At 40.7% G+C, this 14,953-nt stretch overlaps 1 protein-coding gene across 6 annotated transcripts in view; it reads right to left on the minus strand.

Moving 5' to 3' along the window:
• Positions 1-14,953, minus strand: part of LOC125326552 (melanopsin-like) — a 49,309-nt gene that overhangs the window by 19,432 nt on the left and 14,924 nt on the right. For 5 of the 6 annotated variants that reach the window (XM_048304933.1, XM_048304934.1, XM_048304931.1 and 2 more), the window contains 2 exons: positions 2,514-2,656; positions 666-799 (listed from right to left, as the gene is read on the minus strand). In XM_048304933.1, coding sequence (XP_048160890.1) covers positions 666-799; positions 2,514-2,656 — 277 coding nt within the window. Of the gene's footprint in view, positions 1-665; positions 800-2,513; positions 2,657-4,649; positions 4,734-14,953 lie in introns of those variants that run through there. The other variant, XM_048304935.1, reaches the window with a different exon arrangement.

Here is a 14,953-nt window from a genome sequence, read left to right on the forward strand (position 1 = left end):
CAAGATTAAACATATCTTCAAACTAGAGAAGCGTCCCTTCTGTGCTGCTGAACAGTACATGATCTCTGGGCTTGCTCCACCACTGTACAGCCACTAGTGGGTGCAAGCTTTAATCCATGATGTGATGTGAAGCACCAAACAGAGCATTGAGCCTTCTGAGGTCCTTGCTCCACCCACATTTCAGCTATAATTTCAGCACGGATCACTTTTTCTTTCTTGTAGTTGGAAAGAAAGAAGCTTAAATTTGCTGACTCCTTAAATGACTATTGTTATTTAAATATCTTAATTAAATAGGAGATTCCTAGAAGCATGCAAGAATGGATATCAACATACATTTTAAATAAAAGTAATAACTAGCCCTCAAAATGATACAGAAAAAACTATTTACAACTTACTAAAACTTTTCTACCCATTTTCAGCAATAACATCTGCCTCAGAAGCTAAAGGGTAACGTGATTACATGTGGATGTTGACTCCTTCCTTTCCAAAATATGTAAGATAAAAGAATCACAGCTGTAATACAAAACAGGTGACATGTCACTGATGGGGCTGTGACTCCAGAGATTTGTGCTGCTCTATCCGTGGCACAAGCCAAGGCTGTTGTGGCTAAAACAGGCTGCAGGCAGTGTAAAGCTGGCGAGGTAGGAATTAGTGTTGGAAAGTACCTATGTCTCCAAGTATCCATTCTCTGTGCAAGCTGTTGACAAAGCACATGGGTGCCTGAGAAGCCGACATCAGGAAGTCACTCACAGCTAAATTCATTATAAAGTAGTTTTGGGGAGTCCTCAGCTTCTTGTTGCTTAAAAACAGGAGAAATACATAATTTTAGAAAGACAAAGTGGAAAGTTACTTTATAACTTTGTTTACTAGCATAAACAAATACTGTCCAGATTGGAATCAATGGTTACTCACAGTGAATCAATTGCTAATCACCAGTCAGTCAGCTGTAGTCATTTCAAAATAATTGAAAAGAACAGAAGCAATAAAATGGATTATTTCCTCTTCTAGCTAAGGAGAGTTTCAGCTGTCTTGATAAACATAGATTTGTTCAGAAGAGCAGTTCCCTAGGAGTGCTGTAATATTGATTGTGTCTTGCATTGCACATGTGGAAGATCTGAAGAAAATTACAGAGCCAAAGGATCTGCTTCTGGTGATACTTTAAAAACTGCTGACCTGAGGTGTTTTGTTGAAGTTGACCTGAAGTAGTTGACACACCACTAACTAAATGACCCTTTGCAAAGTGCTACAGCACAAGCAGAGCATACAAAGAGATTTGGAAAAAGTGCTTTTGCTTATATACATCTCATAAAAGAGAATTAAAGCTCTCAGTTGCAGATGAACAGGCAACATTAAATGCCACAAGGAGCGTGAAAGCAGCAGAAGTCTGCAAGCAAAGCTTATCCAAGGAAAACAACAAGGCCTTTCTGATGTGCCTTGCAATATCACTATTTGCAGCTAACATGATTTTCTTTCCTCCTGCTGATAAACAAATACTGAAAAAGAAAGTGAGAAAGCCATCTCAGGCTGCTGCAATTCTAACAAATTTTTGGGTCTCATAACTGCCTGGAAAAACAGGGTGAGAGAGAGTACAGACTTCACATCTTCCCAGGTGCTCATCTGCCTGTGCAGATTTTCCTACTTTGGCAATTTAAATGCTTTTATTACACCAGCTAAACCACAGACATTTCAAGACAAATGCAGAGCTTGTGCTGCATTTAAAAAAAATCATGAAGGTACCTACAGTTACAGGGAATTCAATTTCTCTAAATCATATTAGAAGCCAGTTATTCAAAATAACGAATTTATTTGTCTTAAACATTTAAGAACAGGAAACTAACACTTGTGTCTCTAGCATTGTAAGGCCCCGCTGCATCACTATGCATAATGACAGCAAGTAGTGAATGAGGAGGGTTTTGAAAACCAGCCTCACAGTGTGGGACAGAGGGCAGATACTTTTTTTTTCCAAGAGGTTTTTGCATACTCCGGCTGCAGTAGCTTTGGCTGTCTATTGCTCTGCCAAGAGAGCACACAAACTGACGGAAATCCTACAGTCTGCCTGAAGCAGGAAATACACTGCTGGCATGAGCTCATTTCATGTAGCACATTGCCTTCTTGGTCCTTTCAGGACATCTGGGCTTCTGGGAAGAGTGTCAGTTTTTGTCAAGTATTTCTGCAATTGCTACAGGGTAAGTGAAGAAGTCTGCAGCTGCAAGACTGTGGTTTCTATCATTAGAAGTATTAAACCATACTTTAAACTTTCAATTGGAAATTGTTTATAGAACAAGGTATTATTTTCTCATTTTATTTGATTCCTTAAAACATGAAGAATTTGCACTGAGGTTGTCAATGATGCACATGGACTCGTGTCTGCAGGTGTATGGCCTTCTCCCCTCTTTCCCCCCACGGTTGCTGCCATTAGATTTAATCCAAGAGGAAAGCAATGCAGAAGTCCACACACAGGCACAGGTGAAACTCAAGGCCACTCAGATTAACCACAAAAGGAATTTTTGTACCTGTAAAATGCGTAGAGAACTAGGAGGTTTCCTATGATGCCAATGGAGCCAATAATAAGCACACACGTTCCTACGGTGTAAAGAACATGGCCAGGGATCTCTTCCTTGGTCACAGTGTGTGGCTGGGTACTCATGTTCAGAGCCTGAATGGAAAACAGAGGAAAAGGAAAGCATTTGGGGCCCTTAGTTCGGGGAACACATGCTCAGCCTGTTTGTATTCGCTTCCATGGCTTGTGCAAATCAAATACACACCTCAGAGTTCTTTTCATGTCTCCCGTAATCAAGCTTCCCTCAAATAACTTTCATAATTTTGACAGCAGACATTTCTCTTAAGAAAAGAGCAACAGAGAAAGCAGACTGGAAATGACAACTAAGGAAGTTATGATGATGATGTGAAAAAGGCAAAGAAGCTCGAGCATGAAACTCACTCTGGGTAACTGCTGCACTTTGGGGCACAGAGCTGGCTGACAACACAGACTGACAGCAACAAATAACCTGTCACGTTTTGGTTTTATTAGGAGCAACGATATCGAATCCCACACTTACACACATTAAATCCCCTGCATCTCCCCAGGTTCACTATCCACTAACTTAGAGTGTACAAAACCTGGGAATTCCCCATGCAAAAGAGAGGAGATGAGAGGTATAACAACAGCAGTAACACTGCCTGCATAAGAAAACATACATTAAATAGTCTTGACACCTTTCTCCCTGCCCTGGATCTTCAGCACATGAATAGGCTCCCTCTGTATTTTTTTTTTTTTTAATCAAATTCAGATTTATCACTGGCTACACATTAGCTCACATTAGCATTAGCAACGAGAAGAGTCCAAATTGCCTCATGGAAATTCTTATTTACCAATTCACAGGCAGCTAAGTCTCACACTCACAATCAGACCTGGAGACCTGAGTCGAAGTTATGGCACCTTGTCACAGCTGGGTACCTGCTTCACTTCATCCCCTTTCTCCACTGCACAGCTCAGCAACATGTGGAGTGTGGGATAGGACTGATTTTGGCCCGTGGGAGAGCAGCTGAGTGACAGAACAGGTTACTATGATAACTGTGTGATGATAACCACTGGTAGTATTTAAGCAGCCATTTTTAAAATGATGAGTACACCCTTTTTTTCCTGTTGCTAGCTCCTAATCTCCCATACTGCTGCTTCTCCCTTCTGCCTTGTATTCCTCACTCATCTATGAAGTGCACAGAGTACAGCTCCCTTCCTGTACAACAGTCCTAGCTGCGGGCATTATCCCCCAACTCTGTGACACCGCTGGGGCACTCCCCAAGGAGGCTGCACTTGGCAATAGGGAGAGCCTGGTGAAGTGCGTTGCACACCCTGAGTGTGCAACGGGTCTGTGGTGGAAATGCTCACAGCAAACTTCCCCGGACTGAAGTGATGTAGTAAAAAGCTATGGCTTCAAAGCAGGAAGGTGTTTTCAAGCTTTCTCAGTCATCTGACAGACTCTACCCTTGACAGGATGGCTACTGCCACTATGGCACTTCACCAGAGATCAAATCACTGTAAAAGTAGGAAGACATGGAAGAAAGCATCTGCTGGTGCTGGTTGCACCAGTGGGCTGTGACACTTATTTCCAGTGCTTAGGCAGCAATAAAAAATGTCACTGTTTGTAGCATTTACCCTTGAGAAAGGTGTGAGATGTAGTGTAAGAGCAGGCAGAGCATGGAGAGGTGGCCCAGCAAAGAAAGCAGTCGTGGCTGTTTGGTGGCATCAGGCAGAACCAGCACCATGCTCTCAGAGCAGGGCTGCCTGAGCATGCCAATTGACCATATTAAACTCCTTTCCTCCTCTCTCAAACCCAATAACCTTAGCAGTGTGTGCACTGAATCATAATCCTGCCACATTTCTGACAATGCATACCAAAGAAGCTAAACTGGGGAGAAAGGGAAAGGGTTCATTTTTTTCTTCCTTCCCAGCTTATCTGTTAGGCATGCCAAGGATTTGCCCCTGCCTAGAGGTTTATTTTATAGAGCACTATTATATAAATGTAACTCAGGGCAAGTAGTAGTTGCCTGTCATATGAATTACGCTTTACTTCAACATATGGGAATTCACTGTTGCAGAAATTCATTTGAGAAATGGACTATGAATTTCACACTCAAAGGTGTCTCACCTTATCTCTCTGCTGAAGAGAAGCTGACTTGGACATTTTGGCCTCATTTGCTCGTTTGCGGGTGGTCATCTGTGTCAAAAGCTGAAAAATGTCTCACATGACATATCTGTAAACCCAGCTTACAGTTTGCTGGCAATACTAGATGAAATAGAAACTATTGATGCCTACAGAGTGCAATCTGGAAGGCAATACATACCAGGGATTACACAGAGTCTTCAATCTCGGTGAGAAGCTAAAGTGAGGGATGTTTAGATTACACAGGCTTTGGATCTTGCCTCCAGGGGAGTCCATGAAATGCCACGGCCGCTTCTGCTGCAATGTTAACAGCAGTTCGATAACTCTCAGATCTGAATGGAAAGACAGCTACTCATTCTCTCTGCTGGTGTTACCCTGAGAGCAGGATGTGGCAGGCATCCAAGCTGTATGAGATGGGGCAAGCTGACAAAGACCAAAAGCCATTTATAACACTGTCATTTGAATCTGAGAAGAAAATGTTTATGTCTATCTGTGTGTGTATATATATATATATATTTCAACAGAAAACCTCAACTTGGATAAGAAAAATAATTTCATTAAACTGGTGGAAATTTTCTGAATAAAACAGGCTAAACCAGTACAAATAGCTGTAGTCTAATCAAGGATTATGTATACCTCATTTTACTCACATAATGTATTTCACCAATTTGGCATATTTTCACAATGGAAAACTTTTAAATTTAAAGATTTAAATACTCTTAAGGCTGAGAACTTAAAATCTACTCTGGTGAATAAATGCTGCTTTTCTAATACAGACTCATTCTCCATACAACATAACATCCAGCTGGAGACAAGTAGCACTATCATCAAGGTTTTAGGATTTTTATTAAATTTAGGCTTTTCTCTTTTTCTACAATGTCAACTGTGAGAAGTTAGGCTTTTAGCAATTTTAACTAAAAATCTAAATGCTTGCCAATGTTAATGTTTTATTGTATAAAGATGAGGGCTAGAAATAGGAAAAAGAAATTATAAGCTTAGTGATGAGCTTTAAGGAGAAGCTGGATTTTGCAGATCTTCTCAGAAGCTGTTAATACTCCACACATTTTTTTTTGTACTTTTAGTTTCCCACTGCAAATAAGAATAAAATTAAATTATAGGAGAATATTCCAATTTGCTATGAGTGTTTCTAAGCCAAGAAAACTCAAATAACTATTGCAAATTTTTCCAGATAACTTGGTAAGCAGGAGGGCAGCTATGTACAGCAGGTTGCATTCACTATAGACACTGATGAGTCTTACTTTGCTTTGCCTGTATTAGCCTGTCCTAGGACCAAAATGAGGTATGGTCAATGACAGCTGCCACGAATCAGCAAAAGATTAGTTTGTACTATGGGGAAGGTCCTGCCTTTTAGACTTAGTAAAGCACAGATTTTGTATCCATCTCATGTCACCACCAACTGCTAGAATACACTGTGTAGTTATACTTGGACTTCGTATTTCAGTCTGATCACTTCTATTTTATTAACTTCAAACTCAGACCCCTTGAGAATGCAACTGAAAAAACTTAAAAAATCAAAAGCCATGTTGGGAGAAGCTCCCCTTCTGCTGTTTCACGCTGCTATGGTGATGTACAGCTGACCTGGATTCAACACACTTATCTCAATTGTATTTATGGGTGTTCAGTATCATCACAGCCATGTACTGTAGAGTGAAAAGCCTGTTCTGTATAAGCCTCAGTCTTGCTCCTTCTCTTTAAAGATGTGATTTAACATAATGATAATGAAGGAAGGCATTACATTTTATTCAACGAATATATTGAATATTTAATGGGTGAATCAAGTTTTCAAGTGCTTATGTGAGATGAGTTCACCTCTCCATTTTTCCCTCAAACTGGCTTTGCCTCCCTCCATACTTTGGTCTTGGGACAGAATCCTGAGCACTCTGCTGAAGACACATCCATTTCCTGAATGAACATTTCAAAAGCACCATCCAGAATGATCTGATTGTTTAAGTCAAAACTCCAAATGGAAATAAGCAGCCCACGGAGATGCCAGTAATTGCAGCAGGGCCAGCTTCTGGCGTATTTGCCGACCCTGTGCTCGCTCTGTTGGACTCCTTCTGAATTAATGCTACAATCATTTGCATTTTGACTCTATGAGCTGTTGGAGGACCTGACAACTCACATAAATTATGATGTGGCCTTACCCTTATATATGAAGCGACTACAACATCAAAATATATAAGCCCCTATGTGGCTGCTGGGAGGGCTTTCCTGGCAGGGTAGCTAAGAGATCCACAGGCAAATGGAGCGTAAACAATTAACAGTTGTCCCTCAACTATCTGGCAAAGGAAGCAGGCACCAGATATAAAAATAAACTTGGCCTATTTCTCCCAAAATAAAGATGGAAAACTTGAAACAGATGAGGTAAGTCATTCTAGGAAAGCTTTTGCAATTTGATTTTTAGTGATAAAACGATGGCTAAATAATTAGAGCCATCTGTTTCTGCTTTTCAGATGGTAAGATTAATAAGGAAGACAAAATTAATTAATTAACGCAGAAGACAAACAATTGTCATTTAAAAAGGAGGGCAAGGGCAGGTCCCCGTCAATAGGTAGGGGTAGAAACTGATGGACTGAAATGGTTGTATGATTGGCATAAGGTGGATATAAGATTATCCAAAGCTTTATTCACTCTCTGGTTTTGCTCATGGGTGCAAGCTCATCTTGTGGAAATGATTTACACTGAAAGAGCTTAAGGAAGGGCTTGCTTACATGAGGGATTAATGTGCACTAACAAGGGAATAAATTAGCAACATAGCAGCCTCCTTGTGTTGAACTGCTCCATGGATTCACAACGCAGAAGTCTGATTTGCTGTACAAAAAACTTGTCTATACTGTTACACCTGAAAATTTTACAGAAAAATACTAAACAATACTTAGGTATGTTAGATGAGATGGGAGAAATGTGAGTGTGGCAGCTAGCAGATAGCACTTGCCAAGTTCCTTATAATTTCACTGATAGTCTGTATAATCCAGGTAATTTCAGTATGAAGCACCATCTGGTTTGAAATTACAACAAAATTTGGGGCTTAATGAAATACCTTGTACGTAGGAACTCTTGAAGCAGCAAACAGAAGGTCGCTGCTGTGTAGAGACTATAATAGAACTAGTGATCCTCAGATATTTTATAAAACAACAACAACAAATAATAATAAACTAATAAACAACAAATAATAGCCAAAACAACAACTTTGCTTGTTCTGGCTGACAGTACTGTGTTCCAACACCATGCAGAAAGGTCAGATTAATCCGGCCCTCAGAAAGTCAAGTCAAACTGTGATCATCCACATATGGGAAAGTTGCTTTCCTTATCAGCCTCCGGGTGACAGTCCTCTTCCACACTCGTTCCAGTCAGTTCACATGCCAAAGCCAGGAGCACTCAAACACACATTTACAGCGTGTATTTAATCAAAATGAAAATTGGTTTAGCAAACTGACTTCAATGCACGGGACTTCAATGCAATCCATCCAAAAGCGACCAAGGAGAACAGGAACTGCCTGTGTATAACACGACAAGTAGCAAAGTCAGGCATCTGCTCCAGACCAAGCCAAGTGTTCATCCAGACAGTTGTCATAAAATTTTGGGAAAACCTCGAGGATTTCTTCCTACAATGAGGTACATATCTAGTTGAATCCATTCCAGCAATTTGCTTCAGGGCTTCTGGCCAGTTGAAAAAAAGCACTGGATTTCAGGACACATTTGTATCCTTAAGGCCTCATGTTTAGCACAGCCTCTGCTTTGATGAGGTGCTTTCTTTCAGGCCCTTAATATCTTCTTACAAGCAATCTAGTAACGCATGGCTGGGGATGGCAGGAAAAAACCTCAAACACCCGTCCAAAAAAAATCCAAAGAGAAAACTGTCAAAACCTCATTGAGTTCTCAACAAAAGAATGAATCAGCTAGATACTTAAAGTAAGCATACTCAGATTTTTACATATCTGAACTAATGAATCAGTATAAGCAATGGGTATTAATAATTCAGATGTTTTCTATATTAATGATATTATATTAAAAAGATTCTCCTGAGAGTAACATAGCAATCAGTTGCAAACTATGAAACTGAAAAGAATTTAAGTTATAATATCTGTCTGCCAGTTACAGAGATCTCTAAGAGCATATTTTCATCTCTCTGGAGACTGACTAAAAGAACATTAAAATGTAAAGTCTTTTCTGGAAAGCACAGAAACATTGCTTTCTATGTACATCTTCAGCTACACTGCTGAAATTGGCGACAAAAGATACATTTGTTTTCGGAGCACAAAAGAAAAAAAAAGAAAAATCCAACCCCAAATATCAGCCCAGCTGAAAAACAAGCCATTTTATATTCCAACTTGAGTGCTCTCTGCATGGTTTGGGAAGGGATTAGCAAATGTGAGGGATTACCCAGTGTTCTACAAGTTTTTCTATGGAGTGTGCATGCACAGCCCAGCTTTCTTTTTCTTGAGGAAGAACTGGCAAATAACTAGCACATTCGGTTTCCCTTCCTGAATCCATGCCACTAGAATCAAACCTTGAGGCAATGGACTTTAGTTTCAAGACCTGAAAATTTTAAACCAAGGTACCAAAGACATGTTTCCTGAGAACATTTCTCTTCCAGTATTAGTGTACTTATATAATCCACACAGGTAACATTAACCAGGTCTTCACAACATTTTCATCTACAGAAATTTTACGTTCTATTTAAATGTATCCACTTCTAGTCTGAGACCTAAAGGAACCAAATTCTACCATGAATTTTTGAAAAACAAGCAAACAGAAACCCACTACCAGAAGCCGCTAACACTCATTTGAGTTGAGGGCTCAGTCCATCTTTCCCCTATCACATCTCACAGGCTTGCATGCCAGTGCAGACAGTTCCTTAATGTGATCCCTGAGACACTCACCATATTGTCCCCTTGGCCATAAATGGCACCAGAATTATCTGATGCTGTGTCCAAATGCACCTCAAATCACAACCCAAGCTGTACACGCTCAGGCAGGCAGCACACTGAACAAATCTAATCAATGCTGACACTGCATTAAAATTAGCTGGACTATCACAGTTCAGTGCATATTTGTTTGGCCATGAGGGAACAGATGACTGCTGGCACAGTGCAACAACAAAGCAGCAGGTAGAAATCTCAGGATATATATATATATATTTGAGGGCCTTGGAGCATGCTAGTTAGAAACATGGGTGGTCAAAACATGATATGTTTGTTAAATCCTTCAATGTAAGATATTTAGCAGTCTTCAGGGAGAAGTTACAGCAAATATTTATTTTAATCTTATTATGCAGCATACTCTCATAGGTTATTTTACTCTCTCTGAACATCCTACTGCTAACTGGAGTTCTTTAGTAATCTCACAAAGTTCACCAAAAGAAAGAAATCTAATTGTTCTATGTTTGCCACTCGGTGGTGAGAGTGTTTTGAACTCACTTGGCTCTGTAACCTTTGGAGATAACGTGGGCTCTTCATCTGAGCTGCTCTCCCTCCTCTGCCTCCTTTGAGCTCCTGTGGCTCATCCTGATCTCTTTTACTCATCCCAGGCTATCACACAATGGCTGTTCCCATTTCATCTGCCACAGATACCTCATACCAGCCTGCCCACCACACACCAAAAGCCATTTCATCATCTGCCACTGTTGGCTGATGACAAGGCAGTGCCACAGCATCCATGGCCTGCCTGGACCAAGCCCTCTCCCACTCCATCAGCCCCAGCAGCACAAACTCATTTCCAGGGTGAGGCTCACGCTTCACTGGATTCAATGGAAGTACATGCAGAAATGCCTGCCTGTCCATAGCTGTTGGCAACTGTCTTGGGCTGACTGTATGATACTGTATTCCCTATCGTCTGTTCTGTGCCCAGACATGAATCCTGTGCCTCTCTGTACCTTTAAGATAGAGCAGGGAGAGCCGGTGGAATTCCTTTGGCGCAGTGTTCAAAACACAGAGAAGCTTGCTGGCTTCTCCTGCCTGGCTGCTGAGCTTCTGCAGCAGGGAAAAGAGTTACATTCCTTTTGCTTTTTAGCTGGTTTCTTGTTCGTTAGCTAAAGTATGGAGCCCTGGGACTTTGGCTTCTTCTTCTTCTTCTCTTCTGGACTGTTCAGCAATACCAAAATGTCATCTGGGAGACCCTACACACCAGCCCGGAGGACCCCACACTAAACCCCAGCTCTGGAGAGGAGAGAGCCCCTCCCACAAAGGACTCTGAAATCTACCGAGGTTCTCTCCACAGCGAGAGGTTTCATTATTTAGCATTATTCATTTTTTTCCCATACTTGCGTGCACTTTACTTGTTAACTAGATAGTTTATTTTTTTCACTTTCCTCTGAGGAAAATTCTTTCTGAACCTGGTGGGGGAGGGATGGCTGTAACCTGCCTTCTATTAGAGGTTGTTCATTTCGGACATTCCTCCAAATTTGTCTCAAACTGGGACAGCAACACGCTGAAATTCTGATCCCTGCGAGTGGTTTCTGAGCTCTGCTCTGAGGTTTCAAAGAGCTTGAACATATACTCTGGCTTCTGGACAGCCGAACTTTTATATGTTAATTTAAAAAAAATAATTTCTTCCTTATTGTTGATAGCTGAAAACACATCCTTTACCAGACACCTCTGGCCTTATGTACCTTGTCTAGATGCTAGGAGTCTTTTCATTCCACCGTTCAGCTTCTTGGGGAGACTGACTCAACTGCTGCTGGAAGATCTGTGCATGGAAACTGCTCTGAGAAGAGTGCCCTGCAGTTTAAATAGATCCCATGAAAACATGTGCTTGTTTTTAAGGACTGTGGAAAAAAATCCTATCAGCTGACATTAGCTGACAAAGGCTGATTACAAAATGAAAACACATCCCAATAAATCTGCTAAGGCAAGATCTTAATAACTTTTACTAATCCTGTATAGTGTTTCTAATGCTACTTTTTAAAATACAAATAGCTAACACCTTTCACCAATGTGGTCATTTGGTTCCTGCTGAGTTCTCTGCTCTAGACTTATTCTGTCACCTATGAAGACCTGTGGTGAATGATGAAGGAAGTACAAATAAGAATAGTAGAATTACACTTCTTTAACTACATTACAGAGAAGCTTTTTTACAATTTTTACTAGCTAGGCACAAAGAACTATAGATTTCCCTCTCTAATTTTCACTATTTGTAAAAAAACACTTTTTCTTCTGCAGGAAATATTCTTGGCTGAAGGCCTGAAACCAGAGACGTTCTTCATCAACTAGGGTAATTTCCATATTTCAACAAGAAATTTTGGTTATGGGTGACAGGGCAGAGGGCAACCCAACTTCTTAATGCCATTTGCATCATTCCATCATGTACATTTGGGAACATGAAAACTGCTAAAAGCTGTCAGATCAGAGGTCCACCATCTCCAGTGTCTCACACCCGACAGAATCTGGCAACAGATGCTTTTAAGAGGAAGAACACAGGGAATACAGCCAGTGAACACTCAATCCGCTAACTTCAAGCACATTTGTGATATTAGTATAAACACCATAGCATCCCGTTTCTGTTTAGATCAAAGAATTGTCTGATCACTCTAAGCTGATGATTATTCTATGTCATATCTGCTTGTTCCTGTTTAATATTCCTCTATGCATGGAAGGCAGGGTATGCAGAAGGCAGAGCCAGACACTTCCCAGAGGTGAACAAGAAATTAACACAAAGAATGTCAAATAATGCCAGCAATAAAACCTCCAAAACACACAGTTAATAAACAAGGGTTTAAGCCATAAATGAAATTAAATATATTTCAGTTACTTGAGGACAGGTGGTCTGTCTCAGTAAACTGAAAATCTTCCTACCTACCTTCTGTTACTTTCACAGGAAACAGGGGACATCAAGAGCCAAGTGAACCTAAATGCTGTCTTACACCCAGAGACTTTAGATAATTTCAATTTATAACCCCTGCAGAGACCACATTTCTTGCATAGGAAGGCTGCAGCTAAGTGCTCTACTTCATTTGCAACCTTTTTTCCTACTGTGGCTTTAAATCCTGCATGAAAAGAATGATTTCCAGGCTCTTAGGCATTTCACACCTATTGATTGCACGGGTGGCAAAACACCACTCTTCTCCTGTGGTGCTGAAAATACTCCCTGGTGTTTATCTGCACTGTTAGGTGCCTAAGCATAATGAAAATCTGGCTTTGAAGTATTTTATGACTACTTTTAGAGAATCTAACTGGCCCACTGATGCAATGTTAAGTCCAATGGCCTAATGCAATGAGCACAACTACCCCTAACTCTCTAAAAAAAGAGTAAACCAAGCTCTCATCCAGGAAGGAGATCATTGCTTTTCTAGTCCCATGGAGGGTGAAGAACATACAAATTTCTTGTGAATTTAGCATTGCTAAAGGAAGAGAAATGAACGTCAAAGGAACAAGTGAAACCGGCAGCTCCATGTACAACTAGAAATCTATGGCAGCACTGAGGGCATTTCAAAGATTGAAGCAACACTTGCAAATTAATAAGAAATTGCAATATGAGCATCATTAGAGAGAAATTACAACCATCAAAAGACCTCTAGATTTCTAAAGCACTAAACTAATGAAGCATGAATTGACACGGTGGAAATACGTGTCTATAGTATAAGTAAAGTCTGTATCTCTCAGAAAATTATCTCATGGCAATGCTCCTCCAGGGAGAAGAAACAATATCTTACACAAAAGCAAGTGCCTTTACACAAAAGCAAATGCCTCCAAACCTTGGTTTGGAGAAGCATCAAGACAACTTTGATATAGCAGTGAGGGAAGCTTCATTCTTTCCCTCTCCATTGCACTATGTAACCCACGGAAAATAGGGATGATGCAGTTATTTTAATGTGATCTCTTGTTTTAATTCTACAGACCATTTTTCAAGACTCTGTGAAAGCTAACAAAAATTTTAGCACATCTATATTAGGAAACACCATCTTCCTCTCACCCTCATGATAATCTCTGGATATGGGGTGGATTTGAAGTGTCTTCTACATTACCTCTGCAACATCATCTTGGAATCAGGATGAACTACCAGAACAGAAAATCTCAGCACAAGGCAGCTCCCTTTTCTGAATTGAGAAGAAAAGTGCCATTTTACAGAAAAGAACCTTTATGTTAAAAAGCATATTAAAAAACCAGCAAAGTAATATGCACCAGACAATCCCAAAAAACAAGCACAAGTCTAAAGAAGACCTGTGTCTGTCTCAAGTCATGTCCATACTAGATCTGAGCGCACACTGGACCTTCCTCTGTCCTCCCAGCTCTGGAAAAGCATTGCAATAAAGGCATCTCTCAATGGCAAAACAGATGAAGGAACAATTTGCTCCCAACAGCTGTGAGGGTAAGAGAGATATTCATTCGAGTTTTCTCCCTGAGTAAAAGCCCACTGAACCCAAATAGCTACTATTAGTTTCAAAGTTGCATTGAACTTTAGGAAAAGTTTATTGCTCTTAGTTTTGTTGTATCAAACACTGTGCTAATGACAGAGTGCAAAGCAATTTGACAGCCATGATTCTGAATACAAAATAATTCTGTTACAAATGGGTTATTAAACTCTTTTGAAGCATTACCCAGGACACCATCAGAGTGCTGCCTCCTGTGCTGTGGAGGAGGGATGGCAAACACCGCAGATCTTGCAGCCCTCCAGCATTTGAGCCACGCTGCCGTCCCTCACCAGCTGCTGAGGAGTAACTGACTGGCACTTACCTACAGCAGTGCCCTGGAGCTTTCCAAAGAGCCAGCACTGATCCACTAAGAGTCTCCCTGGTGCTCCTGAAGTACCTTCATTTGCTATCACTCAGCTTTGGTGCAGTGGTCTCTGCACCACCATGGAGGGAGGGACCCCTTACAACTGCGTGGTCACAACAACACTGCATGTTTCTATGCCATGCTGACCCTTTCCCAGTCATGGCAAAGTCAACTACATCATTCGAGTGTTTGCACGAGTTTCAGTACAGAAATTGTAGTAAAAGATATCAGGTATATAAGAAACTATGCATATTTTTCTTTCTTAGCAAAAGGCAGGTAATTTATGGAACACTAAAGTTATTGGCTGCAGAAAGTTCGATGAAAGTAATTTGCCCTTTTTATAATTAAAACTCAAACAATTTTCCTTCTCACTTGAGATCCGGTCCTTTTTCAGGCATCGCTAACTTTGCAAAGCTCAAGCCAAGTGTGCTCCTTCCTGTTGCTTTAGTAGGTCTAGATTAGCTGGAGCTTTTTAAAAGTTGCCCATTTCATCATGCAGCCAGCAAGGGCCTGCTTTCACCTAGTCACTCCTTTCACTGGCAGCACAGCTGTGCT

Source organism: Corvus hawaiiensis, chromosome 5, assembly GCF_020740725.1.
Source record: "Corvus hawaiiensis isolate bCorHaw1 chromosome 5, bCorHaw1.pri.cur, whole genome shotgun sequence".
In the NCBI taxonomy this organism is placed as follows: domain Eukaryota; kingdom Metazoa; phylum Chordata; class Aves; order Passeriformes; family Corvidae; genus Corvus; species Corvus hawaiiensis.